General features: G+C 33.6%; 1 protein-coding gene across 2 annotated transcripts in view; it reads right to left on the bottom strand.

The window, feature by feature from the left end:
• Positions 1 to 15,379, bottom strand: part of Lerp (lysosomal enzyme receptor protein) — a 69,199-nt gene extending 53,820 nt beyond the window's left edge. For both annotated transcript variants that reach the window (XM_076515677.1, XM_076515678.1), the window contains exons 1-6: positions 15,069 to 15,379; positions 7,323 to 7,629; positions 5,465 to 5,696; positions 4,933 to 5,138; positions 2,249 to 2,417; positions 1,811 to 1,994 (exon numbers count right to left, since the gene is read on the bottom strand). In XM_076515677.1, the coding sequence (XP_076371792.1) occupies positions 1,811 to 1,994; positions 2,249 to 2,417; positions 4,933 to 5,138; positions 5,465 to 5,696; positions 7,323 to 7,629; positions 15,069 to 15,196 (1,226 nt within the window). In that variant the 5' untranslated portion in view covers positions 15,197 to 15,379. The remainder of the gene's footprint in view (positions 1 to 1,810; positions 1,995 to 2,248; positions 2,418 to 4,932; positions 5,139 to 5,464; positions 5,697 to 7,322; positions 7,630 to 15,068) is intronic.
• Between the last annotated feature and the right edge of the window lie 12,192 nt (positions 15,380 to 27,571).

The following is a 27,571-nucleotide window of genomic DNA, read 5'->3' as shown; positions in this document are numbered from 1 at the left end:
ATCTATCAACAAGTAGGATTAGAACCTGAGTAAGATGGGAAAAATGTTTTTGATTAATGAATAATTTCTTTAAATACTCACAAATTCTTGTGTAATTAATGATTTGTTTAAATGTTAATACAGTATCAGACATTTTGTTACAGGAAGTATTGGTTAAATATATTGCTCTTTTTCTGCTATCGTTATTTTTGCAGCTAAATTAATCTGTTGACTGCCAAGTATTTCAGCTGCTACAATTTTTGTAACTTTTTTCGTGACGCCATTTTGGATCGAAAATGATACAATTTGTAAGTAGGTCAAATACGTTTATGGTGCTGACATCTAGCTTTGAAGTTAGGTATTATTGAAAACGAATTAACTCGTCTGTGGCACTGTGCTACCAATCAGCTTAAACGAGTTATCTCGTCTATGGCACTGAACAATTAAACAAAAGAATGGAATAAGAAAATAGAAATATTCTACCTTTCTAGATAATGCAGCTTGTCACCCAAAAATTCAACTTACAAATATTCATTTAATCTTTCTACCTCCATGTACATCAGTTCTACAGCCACTAGATAATGGAATTATTCAGCATATAAAATTAAAATACAGAAAACTGATGCTTCAGCATATTATTACAAACATAGACAACTGCGAGAAAGCATTTGAAATGACCATGAAAATTGATGTGTTAAATGCAATTTCATTTTTAAGTCACTCAATCAAATGTATAAATGATGAATGTGTAATAAAGCGGTTTTAAAACTGTGGATTTATTCTTGATAATGGCAGAGATTGTGGAGAAGTTGTTTGTTTTGACAATTCTAGTGAAATCCAAACTCTGATTGAGAACATTGATGCAGATGATTCTGTGAATGCAGAAAGTTTTGTAAACGTTGACAAGAATGTTTTAACAGAAACTGATTAAATTAACTTAAAGTCTACAATAGAATTGCAAGATGGTAACAGTAGGAGAGATTCAGAAGATGAACAAAATTGAAACGATAGTGTTAAGTTATATTAATGCTATCAAATTGTATGCAAAAATGAAGGGGGTAGATTAACTACATGAAAAGGCTATAGAACAGGTCTTCTATTAGCTGCATGAGAAAGCCCAATAAAAAAATGAAACAGTTGAAATTAGACACTTTTCTCAAACAAATTTAAGATTTTGTGTATTTATGTATATTTTGAAAGTCTATTTTTGTTCTTATTCTAATAAATAACAAACAGTATAATAACTTCATTCACAAATGTCTTACTTCCCTTGAGTAAAGCAAGTATAACGTTCCTCTAAAAAACGATATATACTTAAGGAAATGCATGTTCACTGTGTTAGCCAGAAAACCTGTTTAAGCAGGAAATTTTACTCAGTCCTGTGCAATTCCACCTTAGATAGGTTTTACTGTATTATGAAGTTCAAGACTAAACAAATTAGACTTAAGTATTTTAAACTGAGTAACAAAATGGTCTTTCTTTTGGTTATAATAATGCAAAACATATAAATGAATAGCTGAGAAAAGATGTTAGAACAGAAATAAACAGTTTTACAAGGACTATTTTACACTGACTGACTGAAAATATATAAAACTAACATTACCTCTTGATTTACAAGTAATCAAATGAAGGAAACAGAAACAGCTTAATTCTTAGCAAGAAAAAAGTCATTGAATACTTAATTTGTTTCCCTTTACAATATTTCTTCTCATATTCATCTCTGATCTTGTTTTTGGCATGAGTGGTAGTTTTATCCATAATAATTCAGCATTAAATAAAAACTCTCTCACGAATTCTCAAATGATATTTCTCATCTCTACCACCTACTTACGTGAGGCTCGAAAGATGTTTTCTTCCGATAATATGAGAGGTCTGTGTCTCAGGATACTTTACACACACAGTAGTCGTACGCCACGTACTATCATTACATTTGAAGTTTTTCTCCAGACCACCACAAACATTCAAGTAAAAATCAACTTTTGTTCCATTTACATCAGCCTCTAAGTGGTAATTTCCTAAACAAATTAAATACAACATGTAACAAAACATTCAAAATGAAATACAAATTCAACATCCAGAGACATTAATAGACAACCTACTCTAAATTAACAGTAGAAATTCTTAAAGTCTAATTCTGTCTCTCTCTTGTTTCCAACACTTTACTGTGTAAACTTCCTATTAATTCTAAACCAACTGTCAGAAGACAAACCAACAGAAACTGTTTAAGTAAAACTTAGGGATAATACCATCTATCATCAAATTAAATTACCATTAGATTTGGTCAGTGGGCTTAGGTCAATGTCAACATTATGATCGTTTTGGTTAAAATTGCATGTTGATTTGTTTCCCTGCAACATGTTGATGGGACAAGAATATTCTGTCTCCCACTCCACCTGGTAGTGACAGTTGGTATCAGATACAAGACGAGGCAGCTTTCCCTACCATGAAGAAGGTTATTCATTACATATCTCATGCACATGAAAATATAAAATCACAAGAACATTTCTGAGACATTACTTAAAATATAATAAAAAATCATGGAAGCTAGCACAACCACATCTTTATTCTTTTATATATCTACAGCAGTAATTAGTCAATGGATAATTCCAGACACTATCACAAGTGCAATACATTCAAAAACTAATGAATTTATAGAAGATAAATATATTTAGACAAACAAAAGATTGAAATGGTTATGAAGAGTAACCAGTGACCAAATGGGTATCTACAGGTGAAACTCATTTCATGGAATACACGTGTGACAAAGCTACATACATGAAAAAAAAGGAAAAAATGCAAGTAATACAAATTCATCTGCTATAAGAGCAGTGTGCAAACATTTTAATAGAACCACCTTTCTAAACATCTTTCAGTGCATCCCCCCCTCCACATCCTATATTACCTATTTATATATATGTATCATAAATGTCAATTGAATTTTTCCTATGTGTTTCAATAATACTTGAATACCAATGATAGCATTTGGTCACATTACTTTATCAAGTAATAAATGTGCAGTACCATTTTAAACTTCTTTATATTTTAATTATATTTTCAATGATAATTGTGCACAGACTGAACTAACTGTACCACCCCCATGATGTGCCCCACAGTTATATACCATACAGTACTAAATCATTTTACCTCAATCCTTAGTTTTCTTAACCTTTCACCTCTTTACTTCAACCATACCAGTTCATAATGTGTAGACATTTTTCTATGTCATGAAGTACCATATATAAATGTATTTCTGTGCTACTTACAACACCAAAAATTGGTTTTGATATTATGGGAAGTAAGTGATGCAAAAATGTTTTTGTTGTTGTTTTAAGTAAAAAAATTCCGTTTCTTCTAGACTAGAAATAATAAAACTCAGGTTTTTAAAAGTAAAAAATCTGTATGAATGCAATTTTCATTCTCTTTATCCCAGTGATCCAAAACTGATGACAAACAATTGAATTTTTCCTTTGTGTTTCAATAATACTTGAATACTAATACTAACATTGGGCCACTGACTTTGTCAGTTCTCTTTTGGGATACACAGGATATAGCAGAAAACTATGGTGATATGGTAGCATGATGTTTTATCCAGGTAGTTTGTAATTAAAAAATATTCAGTAATTATGTACTCACATAGTTGAGATTTTTTATGTTCGATATACATGAAAAGGTTTATCAATACCTGAAAACTTACACAAACTTCTGTAACAAAATATGCATCTGTCAGATTGTTACAAATCATCCACCTCAGAGGGTGGAATGCAATCTCCCCCCTTCCAAAAATAGAGAAAACTATGGTAAATATGAAATTTCACAAAAATAAGATCAATCATTTTGTTACTAATCCATGATGAAACTCACTCAACACTATCTCAGTAAACAGTTTCTGTTATTCACTCAATAATGACATGATGCTGATATCCAATAGCAATAATGAGCTATAATATTTAAAAATTAAAGTGCTAGAAGCCACAGTCAGCCACATGTCAACTGAACTAACACTTAGACAACAGATAAGCTTCCTCTAGTTTTATTCTGCCATGTGTCAGGCAGCAAAAACAGTTCTACATAGTTTTCATTTAGACATTAAATCTAACAGAACACTCATTCAAGAATTCAATTAATAATTTTTTTTTTTTTTTTACTATACAGAAATATACCATTTATACTATTCAAATCTTCTAAATCAATAACCCATTATGCCACTTGATCTTAATGTATTATCAAATGTTTATTTTTAACAGGTTAGGTTTGGAAATGAGTAATAAGATGACACATGGGAAAACTATGGTCGCACCAAAGTAAGGCTCAACTTCATGTTTCAACTAATCGACAAATTAAGATTTCATTCAAAAATAATTAATAAGCTGAAAGGAGTGTCTTACTTCTCAATCTTAAAATTCTGTTGTATTTTTTCTATTTCTTAAGTTATGAAAATCTGATAAAATTCAAAACATAATAAAAACATGTATGAAAGTTGTTACTATGTCCTTCCCATACCAGCATAAAAGTATTAACTGTAATAATAATTTTAAAATATTTAACGGTTGTAGATTTCACACAGTACTATAAATTTGTCAATTGAAGTAAGGTTTAGTTTCACATCTGATCAGCAAACATCTCATATCAATTGTAATGTAATATAAACACTAGTTCATAGTTCCTTGGCGAACAGACTTACCAATGTTATGTTTTATATCTTTATCTCCTTGTATTGTTTGCTGTAAGTATTAGTTGGGAAAGTTTACCTTGATTAAATTTTTATGTTCTCATTAAAAATACACTAACTATTCAAGCAGATATCAAACTTCCTGTCAGAATGTGATGCATTAATTTTAAGTTGATAAAAACTTAATCTACACATGAACATAAACAGCTTTAACCAGATTTGGAAGTCTGAAACAATATGTTGCTGTGTTATAAGCTGATTCAACAATATGAACATTTTCTTACCTTACCACGTGGGGGGCATTTGAATGTTATTGTTGTTTGTGGTTTAACATCACAACCAGGAAGTGATTCATCATCTACCTTGTATACTAACTGAAGATTCTGTCCTTCCCAACTAGGAGCTAGCATTGTCTTTCCAAAAGATACATACTTTCCACCAAATTTACCACAAGCTGCAGTTGCATCTGGACAGTTAACAGTTTCTCCAACTACAAAACAAAACATTTTATAGCTTCATATGGACAGAGAGTTCCAAACACAGATTTTAAAGTTCTGTTCACACAGCAGATTTATAATTTCTATCATTTGTCCCAGAAAGTCAAATGCTAACATTCACACTAGTGATGTGAACTTGAATGCAATACACATTTTCTTCTAAACATAATTTGGGAAGAAAACATTCTTTACAACATGCTGCAGCATGCAATGGTTCTTTAAAGTACATAAATTATTATTTCAAAAATGAAAAAAATTAAACTTTAAGCCCACAAAAATAAAAATGGGTTTTATTGTCTACAAAACAAGCATTTTTTACCCTTATCGATATCAGAACAAACATTGATGTAAAAATCAGAACTGGGATTTAAAGATTCCACATGGTATCCACCCCGAGACTTTATCAGAGGGCTCAAGTCTCTCAGGTCTCCTTTGAGGTCATACGCATAACATGGGACTTCTCTCCTCACTGGCGGTTTTTCACAGACCAATGACGTACTCCACCAGAAAAGCACGGAACAACTGGTTACCATGTACAAAACTGGTTTACCCTGAAAATAAACAAATGATCTGGGACTTTGCAATGTATGTGTACAGATGTTTCATTTGCAATGCTATTAGCAATTCAAAACAGAAATAGTTTTAGAATATTAGATACTAGCACAGATGCAGATAGCTGACAATGATGAACACTGTGTGGCCACAAACAGCAGCAGCTGATACATGTCTTAAGGTAATTACATATTTCCCTGGTAACAAACACACACACATGTAAAACATGTTAAAACTTTATATCAAGTTGTTTCTTAGAAATTTAAAATTGCTGAGTTTAAAATTAGTACAGTTTGCCCACAACACCTTCATACAACATTCAGGTTACCTTAAGTACTTGCATTTTGATTATTGTTACAGATATGAATCAGGTGTTACATATGATATTCTCACATATTATTTTGCATTTTTGGATAGCTATAAACAAACACTATATTGAGTCAATGGAAAGAGTCTGGGGCCATCGGATTATCCATTCATAAACTCCAATAACTAAATAAAAAGAGAAAAGTTACTCTAATCGAGATAAGTGGTTTTAACCTAAAGTTTGCACTTTCCCTACACATAAAAACTGTCACACAATACATTCCCAATTGTTGTGTTTAATAATGTTAGATTTAATGTCAAGTTAAAAATATTTACTACCAAATTTCCTTTTTCCAAACCTGAAGTTACTCAACATCCTACAAGACAATAAAAATGTTTTAAACAGAAGAGAAACCATTCCAGACCACTCACGATAACAAAAACAGCACAAATATTCAATTTTCATCTCTCAGTGAAACATGTATGGGAAATTTAAGCCAGTTACATCTAAACACTGGAATAAAAAAAACTCCTATTTACATAGCTGTCTTATAAATAATGAAACCCTGATGATAAACATATTTTCACAGAGAAATGTCATGTTCCTTGTTTATGTACATGAATGTTATCCATCAGGCTTTGGGAACAAAAAAATTTATTATTTCCAAGGTTGAACATTTTCAACAGAAAATGTGTGGTTATGGCTTGGATAAACACAGGGAACTAGAATAACCAGGAGATACCTAAGGAAGCATCAAGTTTGGACTTTTGTTTAATGGTTAATTTGGTCTCTGTAAGCAGCTCTACAGGTGTCACTGCTTGGGTAAAGATTCCTTCTTCAGCATTTTTATTCTGCACAATGAATCATACAGAAAGGTTTTAAAGAAACAATGCATATACTAACAGCTGTTTCTGTGGTCATACTTGCATTTACTCTGTAAAAATGCACCAAATTTCTGTTCTGCATTAAGTTTATGATGTAACTAAACTTGAAAAGTTTAAATGCAAGTTCATGAAAACTACCATAGTACAGAGATTAAACAAATGAAATAATTACTTAATATCTTGCTAACAAAAGTATGTGAATTTTCAAATGATAGGTGCAATCATGGGGAAACAGGAGAAGGTGCCTTCCATTTTTTCTGTGGAATATATACAGGATACATGACATTTTAGTCCCAAATTCCACACATCATCCAAATTTGGAAATTTGATTTGTGGACTACATTAAAAATTAATGGATCATTGTATAATAACCAAACACACATAAAACTTCATGCAATTATGTTGCCACATGCTACTTTGTTGCAGGGCCTTACCAAGTTCTTTCCACATTCCATGAGAATTATAGAACGAACAGGAAGGGTACGATCATTCTTACATTTCTCATCTGGACTTCCAAATACTAGTTTAAAGAAGTTCTTCTTCTGTTCAAAGATTACCCTCTCAGTTCCAAAGCTAGTAGTAATGTTGTTTTCAACGGAACACACAAAGCTTCCAGAACAGTTTCTCAGAGAGTTGTCATCAAAAAACAGAGGTTTGCATGGATTAATGTAGAAGTGTGTATTAGTGTAGTTTATTATAGAGATAACACTATCCTGAAATCCTATGGCTTTCCATGTAAACCTAAGGAAAAAAAGAAAAAGAATACCATAAATATCAACCTGAACATTATAGTTTTATATAAAAATAAGTGACAGTACCTATGACTGAATGTATTAGAATATAAAAGAATACATGTAGATATGCAAAACTTCAAGCTATATAATAACACTCTTGAAAACTAAACAAAACTGTTTACTGAAATAGATCTCTTGTCTAACAATATTACACTTATGGTAAAAATTTGTGGAAAAACAAAAAAAAATACGAATTCAGTACCAAAATTGAAGATTTGACTTCAAAATTCCTACTACAAATTAAACTTGTGGATGCTCGTAGCCGATAAATACAAATAAACGTTCCATCTGATGAATAACTGATTCAGTAATAAGATGCCTCAACAATGATAGTAACAGAGAAACCATAATTTTTATTAAAGTTTTATCACTGACACATGGAAATGTCGAAAACACCTATAAAAGGTGTTAAAATTAATAAATATATAATATGATATAACCTGCCAAATTGACTACAGAAAACATGGGGTTTCAAACATTTAATTGCTTTAACACACATCTATCTATATAGTTAACACTATAACATTATTTTATAAAACAGTCAATACTTTAATAACAAAAGTGTAAAAATTTAGCAATGGAAAAATTTAAAAACAAAGGAAAAACTAAACTTTAATTCACATCCTACTTAAAAGAAAAATTATTCACAAGTTCCCAAACTAAAACTATCAAATCACAAGTTTTTAGAATCAAATGGAATTCTGTAATTTTTAAGTTTCAGTACAAATTTCTCCACATATTACCCAATTTATTACATTTACTGTAATTCTTGTGTCACCCAAATATTAACCAAATCTCAATGATAAAGGATTGACTCAAAATGAGTCTTTGAAGAAGAAATACTGAATTATTTCTCAAGCATGATACTTTACCAGGTAAAGTAGTTTTAAAGTTCTTATGCAATTTCTAAATCATTTCAACTTGAATTTGTTCAGCCAATACAATGAGAGGCTAATACTGTCCATTTTTGGAACCTTTAAACACAGTAAAGAAATACCCAATTCACTAATTGCAATTTTACTGAGTGTAAGCATTCATGAATGACAGTCACAAAGTTAACTTCAGTCATGTTGTAATTAACATATTTCTTTTTACCGTTAGTAGTATAAAAAAATACCCAAGTGCATATTGTTCAACTTTAAACAGTTCTACAAACACCTTGTTAAGCTGTATCCCAGTCTTTTTGCAAAATGTTCACTTCAACACTGATAACATTATATAACAATCTTCATGTAAATATCTATTTTTAATAATGCATATAAAATTTAATTATTTCCTTGTGTGATCCCCAATATCAGAATTCTGAACAAGCAGCATCAAAACATTCTCTTAAAATACACTAAATGGAGTAAATAAAAAATTGGGAACAACCATACATCAGTAAGCCACTGTCTAATGCAGTGGTTCCCAAACATTTTTCACTGTTACACTAGAAGTGCATTTAATATAATGATTAAAAGAAAGACATCTTGAAATTGGTATACAAGGCATAAAATTTTGGGATGTCCTTGTAGACATGTGTTACAAAAAGAGGTAGACATCTGTTCTTGAATCACTGTTTGGTTCTCACTTTAAATAGTACAAATTAGGGTCTTGCTTAATTTTATAACATGGAGATAGGTCAAAATCTCTCTAGTTTTCTCCTCAGACCTTATTAAGGTTACAAGGTTATCCACTGGTTAACTGGAATAAAAGCCTTTTATTTCTCAATGCTCAATTTAAACACAAGAGGGCACAAGTGAATAAAGATTTTAAAAGATTTGTTCAGCTTTTGGTTAAACTATTTATTTAATGGAATCTTTAGCTTATGGAATGAGCAGATAGTGGAGACTAGTACCTTAGAAGTGTTTAAGAGCAGTACCAATGATTAATTTACTGAAAAATACAGTGAATTTTTTTTCTTGGAGGTGGGTGTGCAGGGGATTCATATATATGCATTTTGTTATCTGCTGATCATCATCATGAATTATATAAATTGGTGTATAAGCTGTATAACTAGTAGTGTAATATAAACACTTAAATTGTCATTTGGCTGAATGTTATAACACCATTCATCAAGTAAAGAGCAGAAGTTCGAAATTTTTCCCATGATAAGACACCATAGTATTAAGTTGTCCATAAATGTTGGTTTCTGAACTGTGAAGTTTGAAAAAGTATAAACCACTTTCGTAAAATATGCTTTAATCAAAGTAAACACCATTTGCTTCAACACTTTTGCCAACATGTAACAATGCTGTTTATGTCCCTACTGTAGAAATCAGAGTTTCTATGATCAACAAACTCCCTAACAGCTGCCTGTAGACACAGATTCATCAACATTTTTAATTATGGAGGGCACAAGATCAAGATGTTTTGCAAACGACTCTGTTGGAGAAACGAAAAAGATCTTTCTACACTCCCACTGTGGGAGTGGAATGGAGAGCAGCAGCATATGTCCGAGATAGAGTTGGGGACAACTTCCGAGCCTCTGAATAGGTGATATTATTAACATTGCACCTCTTTCTCTTCTACTTATTTAGGGCAAGAAATAGAGTAAGAGGGGTGTGGTTCCAGGTTGCACTTAATAGTGTGGTTCCAGGTTGCACAGAATGAGCACACAGAATGAGCACACATGATGTTTTTGAGTGACCAAATGCTGACACTGGAAACTTCCGAGAGGATTAGGAATGTAAGGGTGTACCATGCAGTTCAGACAACCTGCTTTCACTGTGACAGGAGGACGTAGTGATGTAAACATTAATATCAGAACATTGGTAGAGTCCATAATTTCATCTTTACAGGCAAAGATTTGGTGTACTGTAGTAATTCCTTGGCTGGAAAAACCAGCGAGGATTTTGAATCGGGAATGTTCTTTAAATCCCTCTCAACTATAACTCCTCTGGAAGAATTCAAAGCTACATTGGGAGTAATCCTAATGGGTATATCCCCAATGGCCTTTGATTTTAAGAGGAGTATAGTATGCTGTGGTGAAGATGTTTTCATCAAACTTTCTCCAAAGCACAACTTCTTTACTGACTTTGGAGAGCCAGCAAGTCCCTCTAATCATTCTGAATGAAAAATGGAGACATCTGCCCCAAGGATTTCTCAGATAAGGAACAGAGAATCAGAAGTCAATGTGTAGAATCTGGCTGTAATGTTGACTGTACAACAGGATCATCCATGTGTAGTCATTTTCCAATGATTTGTTGTTGTTTTTTCAATTCTCATTTATTTTGTTAGAAAGAGGGGTATCCATAACAAAGAAGCTACATTTCAGTGCCTACTGACCCCACCTATCATGGAGCCCTACAAGCAGATGCACTATAGTGTCAAACAAGGACACAGCAGCAACTCCAGGTTTTCGTGAGGATCCTCTCCTCCCTTTCACAGGTTGCCACACATGCCAAACACATGGGTGGATGTTTAGATTCCAGAGGAGGTAAACTGAAAGAACAAAACCTTCCTCGGAAAGTCCCCTCACCATACACAGGAATCCACACCAAGAGGTATAAATCAGTAAGTGATGTCAGTTCTGGTTTTATCATATTTACTTACTCAATTTTCCAGTTTCTATTATCACTATTCAGTATTTTTCTGCTAAAAAGTAAAAACTGTCTTTACTTCCAAGGGAACTTTTACCATTCCATTCTAACACAGTTCATATCAGCAACTAGTTCTCAGGCAAATTGTCCACTAACCTCCCAAAAGTAAAGGTTTAATATACATTTTAAATTCTGCCTGATTCAGACATTACTTCCAGTCATCAGGAGAATATCTTAGATCAACTTAATATCTTCCTTACAATCAGCAACAATGCCATTAATCATTTACATTTCTGAATGACTGACACATTAGCAGTGAAATGACTATTTATATTCAACTTTTCCCAAAAAGCCAAATTGGAAAGTTTCACTTTACCAGTCAAGCTTTAACACATTTTTGGTACATCATATCACAGGTTTTACAAAATACTATGTTTAAGTTACTTCAACCAAGTAGCTGTGACATCTGATTGTACAAGTAGTTGTGCAAAGTGGCCAATCATAAATAAAAGCTGTTCTTTGTTGAATAAGTTTTTGTGTACATCATTCACATGAACATAAAACATGCAACAAGAAACCTAACCTTTCTCAGACTTCTACCACTTTACAGAATTAGAAATAATCACTAATCAACTTAGAAACACTTCATAATCAATACACTTTAGTTTGCTATTGTACAAATTTGTAACAAAGTTTTATATAATCAGTTTATCACATAGCTGTTTTATTAATCATGTTACTTTGAGAATTTACTTCTGATCCAAATTTACTTTTGTTCAAATGTTCCTAACTTTTATCACAAGAGTACTTAACTTTTGAGTGTTCAATTAGTTACTTAAATACTACTGCTCAAAGTGAGTCACACTGCTTCATTAAAAATTTATACACAAAAATATCAATAACAACAAAAGTTTCTTATTCAATCAGACAGTCAAAAAGTGAATAACAAACTGCAGAATCAACCAACATTAGTTGCTGATGACAAAGTAAGTTAATTACACAGATGAAAGTTAAAATCAATCCATCAATTGACCCAAGTTATTGTATGTAGACTCTTACATTAGAATTTACTGTTTCATTAGTTACATAATCCCACTGGAGAACAAGAGTTAACATGATTTCTCATAAGTACCGATTTATGTCGGGTAAAATAACCGATTAATCTGACTTACAATTAAATGTGATTAAAATCAACTAACATTTACGATTATTCCAACCTTCCAGTAATCAAAACATTTTCATTAATTTTATGTTAATTATGATTTGTTCTACTTAACTACTATAATAACTCCCAAGTATAATCAACCACAACTATCCAAGTACTTAGAATATTAGCATTACTTGCTCATTGTTAAACACAAGCTTACCCAATTTATAGTCTTATTTTTTCAGCTATTTCATGTGAAGACAATCAATGAAACAGCCAAATAAATACCCACATAGCACATTACACTTATCCCTCAACCTTAACCCCAACATTCCTTTTTTTTTTTTTTTACCACAACCCTCATACCTCACGATACCTACTAAGCTTGCTTGTTTTCTTTACTGTCCATGGTTGATCTATTCTCTATAAAACATATCCTGACCTTGCTGTATAGCAAACTTGCAGCTACTACTTGTTGACCATCACTATGCCCGAATTATACAGTTCTACTAGTTCAACATTAAACTTGCAATTAAAACTTAAATGCCATCATTTCTAACCATCTGTGTAGTTTTGGACTTCTTACCTAATAGAAAGCATTTAGATACTGCAAAAAGGTTTACATAAGGATTATCAGGTTAACTCCAGAAACCAAAACCAACGTGCCACACCTTATGAGCATAATTTAAAATCTCATTTTTAATTGAGAAAGTTTGGGTAAAAGATGACCTTAGTTAAAGTTTACTGGTTTATTCAGGAGATCAGTACAACAAGAGCCCAATTCATTTAAGCTGAATTCTGAAAATATTAAGAAAGGAAGACAAGTTTAACATTAAGAAAAATAATTTCAGTTCCTATTTTTACCAAACCTAATCTTATTTTATATCAAGGTTCTCATTTACTGAATATCTTCTAGCTTTGGACTATTTTGTAGACTAACACTTTACATATACTGTATACTGGCTGTAGAAACTAGATGAAAGTGAAGAGAAAAAGATACAAACTTAGATATTATTTACCTCTATAGCCTTCTATATAAAGATCAAACAGGACTTTTGGCTATACTTGTATTAAATATCATTGTTTCAGTTTCATTCACTTATTCAAGATGGTGAATTGTGAAAAGAAATACCGGGATATTTTCAGGAGGGAAAGAGTTAAATATGGCTGATTTTCAAATTTTTTGGCCATATTTTCACTGAAGGACTTGACTTAGGTTTTTAGAGTTGTTAAGAGGTTTCTAATCCATGAACTACATGGATGAAATTTGTATAAAAACTGTAGCTAGTTAAGACTAAAAGAGAGAAGTTAACATATGGAACACTCGGACACTACTACAGTGTCATCAGGTATGACAGAAGCCACAACCCTAAAGAAGTCTATGAAAAAATGTGAGGGTTGAATATAACAAAAGAGATGTCTATACCAAGTACAATAGTGATAAAAATGTGAGTGTAAAGATGACCTAAAGATCTCTCAACATCCTCTAGAATATTAATATCGCTATGGAGATTAATTTCTAGCACAAAGCAACAGCATTTTACAGAATGTCGACATACATTAAAAATACCACTCTAAATAAACAATATGGAACTGATATTTGAAACTGTCAGTACTTAGTGAAACTCAATAATAACAAAACTGAAGAAAAGTAAGATAGCTGCACATTTCACAGCCACATCATTTATTACAACCATGACTTCATCTGCACTTGATGATGGCTTTACTGATGAAACCTTAGTTGTAAATAAAGTATTTATGAAACATGCAACTAACTTGTTTTAACTCAATTTTGTAAACAACACTGAAGTAGCACCATGTTTTATAAATATTGTGGATAACCAACAGTTAATTTCTAGTGGATCATTGTTTTGGATGTATATTTTAATTGAAAGGTAAAATCACTAACTTTTAGATTACTTCAGTTCATTATCCAACTAAAATACTCTATTTTTCCCTTCCAGCCTCATTCCAAGCAACAGATCCAATAACATTTCAATGATCACTTTTAAAAAACATTTCCAATCAACAATTATCAGTTACATTTTTTTAAAAATAGATATCATACACAATATGTTTCTATTTGTTTTGGTGGTATTGGTAAAGATTCTTCTATTATTTGCAAATGTATTCAAGAAAGATGATGAAACCAATCCTTATGGTTCTATGCAAAAAATGTTCAAGTTCTGATAGGTATGCTGTATCAAATAGTGTATTATATCTTCATTATCTAGTAAATATAATACTGTAATTATTTTTCATTGTGAAACAAAATACCATATATTTCTGTAAAACAACTTATAAAACCAGAAGAGTCCTGGTCTTGTAACTGGGAATGGAAAGGGAGTTACAGAGTCTGTACTTTAAGGAACATGGATGAGGAAATATTGGTGAAAATTCAATCCATGATCCAGATAGTGATAACATAATTCAAGAACCTTGAGACTGTTTAGTTCAGATTCATAGTGTTTCCCCGTTGTGTGACTTGTTCAATATTACATATTTTCAGTACACTAGGGCTATTACTATTAATAGCAGCCTTTTCTTTCAATTTATCAGATTGAAACTGCAAATAATTTAAATTCAATAATCATACATAGTGAAAAATTAGATTCTACGTTTACCAGTCTGCCTTCTTCCAAAACTTAATTTTCAAACCTACTTCAGTATATAAATTCAGCGTATAAAGATACTAAATACAATATTGTATTCACTTACCCACTAAGTGCTGATAAGTCAAAGTCGCCTACTGTACAGTTTTCTGACGAACTATTCAAGCATAGACAAGTTTCATCAAGGATAAAACTACAAGCAATTAACGTTAATATAAATATTTTCAACTTCATTTTTTTAATCTAACATGTAAAAATAAAGTTTTAACTCTTTAAATCCAACCAATACGGCAAATTAACTACGAATCCTATAAACGTGCGATTCAACTTCGAAATTACGTTTATACGTTCACCCCCCAGACACTTCGCATTACTCATATCCGACAACAACATTAAACGCGACAAAAGCACCTGTTTGACTACTCGTAATGGTCACGTGAAGCGCGTGACTACCGGTGCATCTCACAGCGCCACTTTTAGAGGGATGGAATATGTAAAAAATTAAAATGTAATTAATTTTCTCGTGGAGGAGATAACACCAAGCTATGAACAACAATTGCAATAAACACATAGAAAATAATAATTGAACTGACTTCTTACCGCTGACAGAATATAATATAGTTTCTAGATTAACCTGAAGATAACCTAAGAAAGTCGAAACGTTGTTCTGTACTTTATTTTAATACACCACAAATTGCTATAATGCTATAATTTAAAAAATGTGTACGTTGACTAAGATCAGAGCTAACGCATATGTCAGTTCCATGCTCTGATAATCACAACCGTTGTATACTGTTTATTTAATTTATATGTTTCTAGACATTTATATTCAGTATGGTTTGGTCTGAAGGAAGTCTGGAATAATGTGAGGCCTTAATGTATGGAACTTTCTCCAAAGTTTAGGAAACAGGGCGACCAAATATAAAAAACAAAGTATTTGTTTGTTTTGGAATTTCGCACAAAGCTACTCGAGGCCTATCTGTGCTAGCCGTCCCTAATTTAGTAGTGTAAGACTAGAGAGAAGGCAACTAGTCATCACCACCCACCGCCAACTTCTGGGCTACTCTTTTACCAACGAATAGTGGGATTGACCGTCACACAGATATTTCAGTTGTACTTGCTGTACTGGATGTGCTTTAGCAACATTTCCATGTTCTCGTAAGTTTCTTTCATGTGTGCTACATAGCCAACAGGTATTGAAGTGTCAACATTGTCATTGTGTAACGGAACAGCTTTGAGGCTTAACAGTGATGAATCAATAAAGACACGCCACTCTTGCGGGTCATGGTCACAACTCAAAGCAGAGAAAAATCCTTCGATGTCAACACAGAAACAGAGACTGTCAACTTGTGCAAAGAATTTGGTTATATCATCTTGGCGGCTTTGAAAAACAGAAATTTTCGTACCTGGTGACAGCAAATACCATTCCTGCAGTCTCGAATCCAGCAATTCGGCTTTTGCTTTCGACAGAGTCAAATATCTGACCAGATTGTTTAATTCTGACTGTGCTATGAGATGTGGATCGCCTGAGGAGCACGGTTCAAAATCCGGATCAATGTCACTGCCAGTTCCCTGCATTGCAGTATCTTCATCTGGTTCATCTAAGGTCCATTCCTCTGGTGGTTTCGGAATTAGAGGAATGTCGTCATGTGGCACGGGTCTCATTGCTAAAGGCAGATTAAGGTATTCAATTGACTTCATGTTTTTGGCAGAGAAACCAGACACATTAGTCAAACAGAAGTAACAGCCCGTCACATGGTCTTTCTGTTCTCGCCATATCATCGGGACAGCAAACGGCGTTGTCTGTCGAGTGCCTCTTAGCCAAGCTCTCAGACAGACAGCACATGTCGCACAACAAATGCAAATGTAAGGCACCTATTCCTGGTCTTGATCATCAATTTTGCAGTCGAAGTACAGATGATGTGCTTTCTTCACAAGAGCAGTCATTGAGCGTCTCTGATGAATAAACGTACACTCGCCACAAATATAGCAGAATGTATCGCAACTGTTACAACATTGACGAGACATATTGACCGACACCAGTCGTCCTGTAAAACGTCTATAACATCTAACTTACTTGTTACAGTGCTACTGAGGCAATGTTATATTCTGAAACAATACATTCACACTATAAGGTCTCTATTAATCCAATGAGCAGCATCTGTGTATGCAAGCCACTTTTATAGCCTGCTGAGACAGTATCAAACTGGCTCCGGCTTGCCCAGGCATGGCCGGGCTGCATACTTCCACAGAACAGCTTCCAACCTGGTCTAATTTCATTCCTGGACCTGCCCAGACTGCACAAAACATTGCTCATAGGTCTCATACAGGAACGAAAATTTTTGGACACAAATATAATAAAAAACATGACAAAACTGAAGATTTCGATGAAACGGTGCGTGATGGGCAAATTTGGATGTGATTTTCGTGATCAGCAGCCACAAATCTATAAGGAACACCCAACAGTGTTCAAGAAGCAAACACTTTGTTGTGCAGTGTAACACTATAATACAGTAGACCTAAAATTCGTGATAAAAATCACATTAGTGCAGACTTTTTTTCTCCCCATATACTTCTTTATCTTTCAGAAATATTCCTCCAGATTATGTTTGGAAGCACTATCCATTGTGATCAATTTTAAATTCTTTCCATTATATTTTGTTGTTTATGTTTGTAACTGTATAGTAAGCCCAGCATGGCCAAGTGGTTAAAGCAATCGACTCGTAATCTGAGGGTCGCGGGTTCGAATTCCCGTCACACCAAACATGCTCACCCTTTCAGCCGTGGGAGCGTTATAATGTGACGGTCAAATTAAATATTCGTTGGTAAAAGCCCAAGAGTTGGCGATAGTTGGTGATGGCTAACTACCTTCCCTCTAGTTTTACAATGCTGAATTAGGGACGGCTGGTGTAGATAGGCCTTAAGTAGTTTTGCGCGAAATTCAAAACTCAACTATATAGTTTTCTACTGGATTTCCTTGTTCTAACTGATTGGTTCTTATTATTATCATTGTTATTATTTCATTTTATTGTATGACAAAAATCAGAAAAAACTTAATGTTGTAATGCCATTCTTTCTTTGTGTGTTTTTTTTTTTTTAAATTATCGAGTAAAAATAATTCAACATCCAGTCCACTTAATGAGATTAAATCAATTTATTTTATCCTTTGAAACGTTTCTACAACTTGAAGTTGAGCAGTGCGTAAAATGCTTAGGCCTACAAATGATATATCTAACAACAATGCTAGGATTAACGTAAAATCAATGCAGGCTCACAATAGCTCTGTTTTATTTCAACTTTCTTTGTGTCTCAATTCTCAAACGGAGCATAGCTTACATAATCTATCCTCGTTTTAAGTATTTATAGGGCTAATATGACGTTAACATCGCATTAGATCACCAAATATTTGCAACTACTTAACGAATAAATTACACATTAAAATATAAAACTTAGAATAGTAACGTTTTATTTCTGATAATAAAAGTTGTTCTTCAAAACACAAATGAAAAAATTCGGATAAAAATAATAAAGGATAAACTGATATGTTTAATTTAAAGTATTTTAACCGTTAATTTATCATTCATTTCTTTTTTAATTAGCTAAGTTTCGAATTACAGTTACACACACATTTTATATGTCTGAGAAGGTATGCCTGAAACATGGCTAATGAAACCTTTCTTCGGTCTCGACGTATTTTACAATTTTTCCAACTTTTCAAAACATCTAAGTGAAACTGGGTTTATTATAGGCACTAGGCTAAAAGAGATTTGTCGAAAGAACGGACGTTTAGCATTGAACAGAAATCACCATGTATTTTAGAGTTAAGTTTAATGGTAATATTGTATTATTATCTCATAATATAATATAGGCCTATGTCTGTATTTTGGTTGCTATTTATGATATGACGCAAAATATATTTTAATTTTGTCTTTCATGGTCACAAGCTACAATATTAGGCTTAGCTCTATCTAATTTTAACGTTACTCACTATTAGTGTTAAGCCTTGAGTAACTTTCACAGTAATAGGCCCACCGTTTAGATTTGTTTGTAATAAGTGAAAAATGTACTTGACAGCGAAATAATTAATGAAATTAATTTAGCATGTCTTTGAAGAGTTAGGCCTAAATAAACTAAGCAATAAAACCTAAAATAATATTGTTAACTCGAATTCAGTAACGAACTCACTTATCACATTAATTATAATCTTATAATATGAGTGCCTAAGACTTACAACCCATTAAAAACCAATTGGCCTAAAAGAGGTGAATCCGAAATAACCAAATAAAAAATAATGCTGAAAACAAGATCTTTATTTTAGCACAAACTGAAAAGTGAAGCGAATTTTAAATGTTATAAGCAAAACAGGCTCATGTTTAAAACGAGAGTTCTAATATGTGAGATCAAAACCAACAAATCAGCATGCTAATTCTAGAGTAGTCTGGAGGCATGCTCTAAAAAAAAAAGTAAAAAATAGGCACTTCGATATTAAATCTGAAAGCTAATTTGCATGAAATGTAGCTTAAGGAATTGGACTGTTCACATAAATTCAAAAATATCCAAAACGTTAAATTACATAAGCAGTTGCACTATAACTGTATGACCACAGGTGATTAGACCGAAACCCATCTCCACCTTCACGCAAGCACTAAGCTACTGTGAACTACTCAGCAAGTGCGAATGCCTTGCTTAAAAATATACATGGAGAAATTGAACAAAAGTTTTTTTGGCAATTCATTATAGACGTCACATCGAGCAAAAGTTAAGAAGCTAACAGTATGGTAACCGGGGCTCTCGCCTCCTTCCCCACCTAATAAAAAAGGTATTAGAACGCATTATATGATTTCAGTAGCAATTGAAAATTAAATATACATAAAGTACCTTTATCGTTATTGTTTAAGGTAATCAAATCCTAAAAATATGGCCAAGAGTTAGCACAAGATAATGAAATAAAAGTAAAAAAATAAATTAGTGAAACTGAAAAACTGTGGTTTACGTTTGGAACTTTTTTATCAATTATTATTATCGCGAAATTAATTAATTGATCATACATCACTGTAGACGTGCTACAAGGACAATAATAATAAAAATAAATCAATACACTTCGTGGGAAACAAGTCAAAAAAAGAAATATATGCAGTACGGACTTGCCATTTGCTTTACCAAAGAATGAGATTTATTTGTATATTTGCTTCTATCATTTCCGGTTTTTAGGTAAATGTAGATTTAATCACACCTATATAAACATGTTGCATTCACATCCTCAGTACATCGACAAAAGTAACAAATGTGTCATTCCATTTTGTGATTTGCTGTCATGACATCCCAGAACGAGGCAATATCCCAAAACGAGGCGACAGTGAGATTCTTTGATGCATTTTGACATTTCTGTAATCACATTAGAACGAAGTTTGCTATAAATTAGTTTTGCATTTATTGTTAAAAAGGTTCATTCAGTTATAAATTATATTTCTATAACTAAACCTGTTAGCTGTAATTAAAATTATTCCTAAAAATATTTAACGAAATATTTAGTTTCGCGTTTTGAAGTAAATGTATGCGCATATTACTAAATAAACCTCAAAACTGAAGGTTTTTAAACGAAGTATGGTTTTTATTGGTTTTAAAGCATAGCCACATTAAAATATATCCTTTTTCCATCGAGGAAACTCGTACCTTGAATTTTAGCATTGTAAGTGCATATTTATTGCTGTCCCACCGGGAAACGAAAACAGGTTAAAATATAAATAGCAAAGTTTCCATAATTTAATAAAAAAATTGTTAAATGAAGAGATATTATTTTGAATAGTAAATGTTTGTTTGTTTTTTTGGAATTTCGCGCAAAGCTACTCGAGGGCTATATGTGCTAGCCGTCCCTAATTTAGCAGTGTAAGACTAGAGGGAAGGCAGCTAGTCATCACCACCCACCGCCAACTCTTGGGCTACTTTTTACCAATGAATAGTGGGATTGACCGTAACATTATACGCCCCCACAGCTGGGAGGGCGACCATGTTTAGTGCGACGCGGGCCCGAACCCGTGACCCTCGGATTACGAGTCGCACGCCTTACGCGCTTGGCCATGCCAGGCCCTGGATAGTAAATAAGTTTTAAATTTTGGACGTTTCTTTGGGTAGCAGGATTTATATTTATTGTGCTAAAAATATATTTTGATATTAAATTATATTTTTACATGCATTTTTTTTGTTAATGCCAACTGTAGTGTCACATATATCCTAGATTATATTAAGGTGAAAGTAGGTTGTGACAAATAAGGTGAGAATTCAATGTATGTTATTGTAATATTCGACTTAAATCTCGTTTGAATTTCGCGTAAAGCTACACGAGAGTTATCTGCGCTAACCATCCCAAATTCAGAGATAAAAAAACTAGAAGGAAGGCAACTAGTCAACAACACGTACTGAACTCGAAACCCGAAATCATAAAATAAGCGTGTCTTATATATAAGAAAAGCGACCGTCTTCATTGTTGCAGTAGATGTCTTTAGGGTTAGGTAATTTTGTTTTCGAACACTTATATCCAACTTTTACACACTTGCGTTAAATATATTTCTCTCATTGGAAAATGTTTGTTTTAAATTTCGCCTACAGCTATACGAGGGCTATCTTTGCTAGTCGTCATAATTAAGTAGTGTAAGACTAGAGGAAAGGCAGCTAGTCATCGTCGCCCACCGCCAACCCTTGGGTTACTCTTTACCAACACATAGTGGAATTAACTGTTACTTTATAACGCGCCCACAGCTGAAAAGAGGCGAACTCGTGACACTTAGAGTGCGAACCAAGCGCCTTAACCACCTGGCCACGCCTAACCTTAAACCTGGAGAAAATATGTTCTTATTTAACCAGTATTCGATGTAGTAATGTCAATGTTAAATCAAGAGGTGACGTGGTATCTGTAAGGGTAGATGTTGTGGAGGAAGAAAAGAAACAAGACACGATAAAAAAAATCTGATATATAAATAAACATGCTTTATTATTAGAACTGAACTTAAGAACCGCTGATTGTCAAATGCAAGTAGTTATTGCATTGTAAAGTAGGATAAAGTAATAAAACATTTAAGGGAATAACATGTACTTAAAATAAAATAAAAACATAAAGGCAAACTTACTGAGAAAAAATAATTCAGTCATACACTGACGATCATCAGTAAAGGCAGTGAAAAGACAAATATAGGATTTCACTAGCAAATCTGCTGTCCTGAAAGATCGAAAAAAATGCATATTAAAGAATAATTCGTCAATGAACTATTGAATTTTAATTTTAGACAAATTCAAGAGTTTCTAGAAACTGCTAGACTCGTGAAAACTCCTTTTGCCTAATTACACACCCAGACTAAATGCCAAATGGCATTGCTTTGTAGCAGTATAGCTGAAAATTTATTCTGTCCTTAAAGTGCAAGTAACTGTAGACTCTACAATGTTTTGAATGAATTTCTTTATTTACGTTAATAGTAGAAGCTGTTCAATAAATCCTTTAGGAACGAAGAAATATATCAATGTGATGTCCTGTTTAGGAGTTAAAGCAATCTATATTCATAAGAACAGAGAAATGTGATGGGAGTGTGTGTTTTCTTAAAGCAAAGCCACATTGGGCTATCTGCTGAGCCCACCGAGGGGAATCGAACCTTTGATTTTAGCGTTGTAAATTCGTAGACTTACCGCTACACTAACGGGGGGCGTGTAAGGGGGAAGGTTTAGAAGTCATGGTAATTAAGATGAATAAGAATTAAGACAAGAAATCCAAGGTTCGAATTCACACACATCTATACACACACAAAAAGAGAAATTAATTACCTTATTACATTAAAACAATTTCCATGTCATTACTCCACTTGGCCATGTTGTATTGGTTTTTCTGATGACTATCGTGCTGCATAGTTACCATTGCAAAAGACAACGTCCTAAGACTCTCATTAAAAAAAGCAACAAAAACACACGCACTTTCCTGTATATTTTCATGCTACATCTGTTGTATGAGGATGAAGGTTTTAAAGTGCTCACTTCAATAGGTCGATCATGCAGAAACCCATACGCTCTGTGTCCAGTGGCTTGATCAATTTGTTTTCGTATTTAATGTGGACGACTTTTGCCTCTGACCATTGTGTCCATAGATTATCATATGTTACAAGAAGTTTACTTTGCTTACTACGTCTGCTGTACAACTTGTTACAAGCATCTTTAACGATGGTCCTGGGTTCCCACGTTAATCCATATTCATTTATTTTCCAGTGTCATTAAGTACAAGGGATATCCCTGTTTTGGAAATTCTAAATTTTTTATTAAAAAAAAATTGTTTTGATCTTAATGTATGATGTGGGCTCTTACGTACCTTTCTTCAAAGTGATGAATATTCGGTGGTATCACAAACTCGCATATTTTCAAACAATGTCGTTCCAAGCAGTTTTATACTGGCTATGGTTGTAACGTTATTGGAGATTTGCATATTCAAAATCTCTTTAATATAATGTTCTCAATCCTCTGTGTTGACCCTCAAAAATTTAAGTAAATAAAACACCAGGAAGCACTAAATATATATAATAATAATAATAAAGACAGAAAAAAACGTAAATGTAGAGATTAGGTTTATAGTAAACTTATCCCTTTGCAATTGTTGTTAAAAACCATAAAATTAAATCAAATACAACTTCCTTTGGTCAGCAAATTAAAGTTTGTTCCGCAGCGAGTCAGAGAGAAATCTACTTACTTATAAATTATTCTCTTGGATTCGATTTCCCGCGGTGGACACAGCAGATAGCTCAATGTGGCTTTGCTCTTAAACAAATCAGCAACTACCGAACAGTTCAAGTTGTAAAAAAAAGAATTAGTTATTGAAAATTAGGTCTTACAAAAACACCATTCACTAATAGATAGTTAACTTACGATTTGTTTGTTTGTTTGTTTTTGGAATTTCGCACAAAGCTACTCGAGGGCTATCTGTGCTAGCCGTCCCTAATTTAGCAGTGTAAAACTAGAGGGAAGGCAGCTAGTCATCACCACCCACCGCCAGCTCTTGGGCTACTCTTTTACCAACGAATAGTGGGATTGACCGTCACATTATACACCCCCACGGCTGGGAGGGCGAGCATGTTTAGCACGACGCGGGCACGAACCCGCGACCCTCGGATTACGAGTCGCACGCCTTACGCGCTTGGCCATGCCAGGCTCTTTAGCTTACGAAGCTTGATAATCAGATATACCTAAGTCTTCCGGTGGATCAGGGCCACTAATGAGGACTTATAGCGCCAAAAATCTAGTTTTGATACCCGCAGTGGGCAAAGTACAGGTAGGCTATCGTATATATAGCCCTGCTCTTAACAACAAATAAACTTTTCTGCTGGAAATAGTTTAAAGTGGAAATTAACTTATAAAAATTCTAATGAAAATTATTTTAGTTTAATAATGAAATTGGCCATAATTGGTGTGTTGGAAGAATCGTTAATGTTCGCCTCATAGATTTGAGAAGTTAAACATAAGAACGTGTGCGAGTTAACTTTTTTTACACAAAATAAGACAGAGACCTTAAATACCACAGGAGAATAGCCAATACAACATTAAACTGTTAGTGTCATTGTTCTCATAGCTTCTTTAAAAATGTATATATTTATCTGTTAGCGACTCTGGATTTGTGTGACGAAAACGGAAATGTCAGGTACCTCAAAGATTTGCTACCCTACACGGTTCCACTTCCAATTTTGCCACAAGGTGGAGTATTCGTCCCAGTTATACTTAAAAATAAGTAGATAAAAAACATTGCGTATAACATTTTTTTTTCAAATGCATACCTGTATCGAGACTAATATAAAGTAATATGTAAAAAAGCACACACATTTGAATTTTGTAATTTTAAACTAATGATAAGAAAAAAGGGAGCCAATCAAAAGCAGTCTACAATCCATGGCAAAGAATTGACTCCCACTCTTATAAAACATCCTCGTCTTTAAGTGCAGGAAATGTTTTGTGGTATCGAACCCGGTTCGCCATCTACTTGATCGAGAACTCTGCCAAGTGTCCGACCTGTGCTCACGGCTAAAACAAACCTAAACTCTGTTTTGTTGAATTTTGCGTAAAGCTACTAGAGTGATATCTGCTCTAGCAGTGCCTACTTTAAAAGTGATAAACCAGTGAGAAGGCAACTAATAAACATCACCCACTAACAATGAAAATTGGAAAAGTGGAACTGACCGTCACATTATAATGCTCACATGGCTGAAAGGGCAAGCATAGTCGGCGACGGGGATTCGAATTCGTGATTCGCAAATTTCAAATTCAAAGCTTTAATCATCAGACAATTCCAGGCTCATGGTCTATTCTTGAATCAACACAAAGAGAATTGATCACACATTACAACGCTCCCAAAGCCCAAATAGCATGTTCGGTGAGGTAGTTTAAACCCATGACTCAAAGATTACGAATTGAGCACCTCAACCACCAGACCACACTGGCGCACTTTAAAATGGTTACAGAATGTTTAAATGTTATTGTCGTATATAGGTCCGATCTATGTATACCACCACTCCTTTTTAAAATATTGACACGTGTTTTTCTCTCCAATATTTATTTTATATTTAAGGTTCTTGTATACCTGTATTACCAATAGGATTTCAGTTTTAAATTAGTTGAACCTGTTGTTTGAGAAAGTTCAAGCTTTCATTACGAACAATTATACCAACTGCTTTAATATAACTTGGATATAAATCAATAATTTAATTTGTAGCATACATAATATGGTATTCTTTAAACACCTGAGCAACCTCAAAAATGGTTGATAATGGATCTCGTGAATATATTCTGCTAGATGTAATTTGTTTTTTGCTGTAACCAGGGTCTTGCCAAACTTTACAACATTAGTAACAAGTAAAAGTTCCCGTTCCCAGTGACGGGAAACGTTTAAGTTAAATCTATCAGTTTAAATTATTTCATGGACTTTTAAAAGTCAATTCTGTTACATTCTTGGTTTCACTCACAGCCAAAGCTCTGAACTACTTATACCACCCACCAAGAAAAGTAATTGTTCAATATTTAAGTCATGCTAAGAGTACTCACCAATAACATACGATGTATCTACATTTATATTTTTTAAGCTACGTAACAGTTTAAAATGTGAATTAGTGTGATTAGTTCCTAACATCATATCTGTAGCCAAACATTTATGCAATATGTGCAAATTTCCAGTCTGTATAATTCTTCATAAATTACTGGGTAACAGGCTTAGCGCTTGGACTTCGTCCCCTTCTGGTTGTGCCTTGGGCAACTTCCCCTCCTGCCCTATCCTTGCTACAGTCCTGTGTAACAAGTTAGTGTAAAATATCTTGATTGTGAAATAAAATATGGCATCAATATTATTCGTGTTTGTTCTTCTGTTACTTCAAAAATGAATGTGGAACTTTCCCTGCGTGCACAGCTTTTCAAACGCAACGCGGGAAGCGGCCGCCGTAAACGAGAGACAGATGAACACTCGCACATATATATAAAAGAATTGACTTCTGAATTCTCAGTCACGTGTTTTTATTAAAGAAGAATATTTCGATCTCACTAATAATAAATAAACTGACTGTGAATGTCAGTCTAACTAAACTTCAAAAGTTAATCTCTATCCAAACTATTGTTGAAGTCAAAGCCTGAACATTCTGATAACGGTTTCTGTTATCTTTTTACACAGTTAGTGAACGAATTTCTTAGTTTTAGTGGTTTCTTAACTTCCAGCCACTAATAAGATTGTTTTATAAAATTGTAGTATATTTTGACCAAAAAGAGAGAGAAAAGGAAAAAAAAAGACTGAAGACAATCCTCTTTAAATATAGTTATTATTCAGAAGTGAAGATAAAACGGCCAATCATGTTATTAAGTAACAACAATCGTTGTTATTTCAGAGGTTCGTTTCAAAAAGCAAGGTGAAGGTCCACGGTGATGTCATGTTTACACTGTCGCAACCATGTGATAAACATCTGCTTAAAGTGTACACAACAAAGTTATTTGTAGAATTACAAAAACACTTATTTCGGTTACAAAGGTATCAGCACAACCAAGCTACACGTGATACTCGCATGTCTTTATTAAGAAGTCAGTTATAATTCTGAGATATTTAGGTGTGCAAACCATTTTTGGATTACTTCATACGTTGTTATAAAAATTTCACATTGGAGTAGGACACGGGGTGTTGTTCCCTCTCATATCAATCTTTCCCAATACAAATGAATCAAAATTACTTTCCGAAAAAGCAGGAGAAATGCACAAAATTTAATCTAGAATCCAAAAGCTTTGGTGGTCTTGAAATGGCGAGCATGTTTGGTGCGACAGGGATTCAAACCCGCGACCCTCAAATTACGAGTCGAACTCCCTAACCACCTGGCCATGTTGGGCTCAAGTGAAGGAGAATGGGAGAACCCCCTCCCTTGAACGGGAGACTATGTCAACCCTCAACTAACAGCTGGAACTTAGATAGCTGGTTGTAGAGTGAAACAAGCGGTTCTTTGTAGTTAAGGGCAAAGTGCTCTGCCCACAACGGGTATTGAAAGCCGGGTTCTAGCGTTGTAAGTTTGTGAATATACCACTGCGTCATTGGGGTGAAGGATTCCAAAATATAGGAAATAAGTG

Source organism: Tachypleus tridentatus, chromosome 7 (assembly GCF_004210375.1).
Source record: "Tachypleus tridentatus isolate NWPU-2018 chromosome 7, ASM421037v1, whole genome shotgun sequence".
Taxonomy (NCBI): domain Eukaryota; kingdom Metazoa; phylum Arthropoda; class Merostomata; order Xiphosura; family Limulidae; genus Tachypleus; species Tachypleus tridentatus.
The sequence above is the reverse complement of the archived record's forward strand: the minus strand, read 5'-3'. Positions and strand labels throughout refer to the sequence as shown.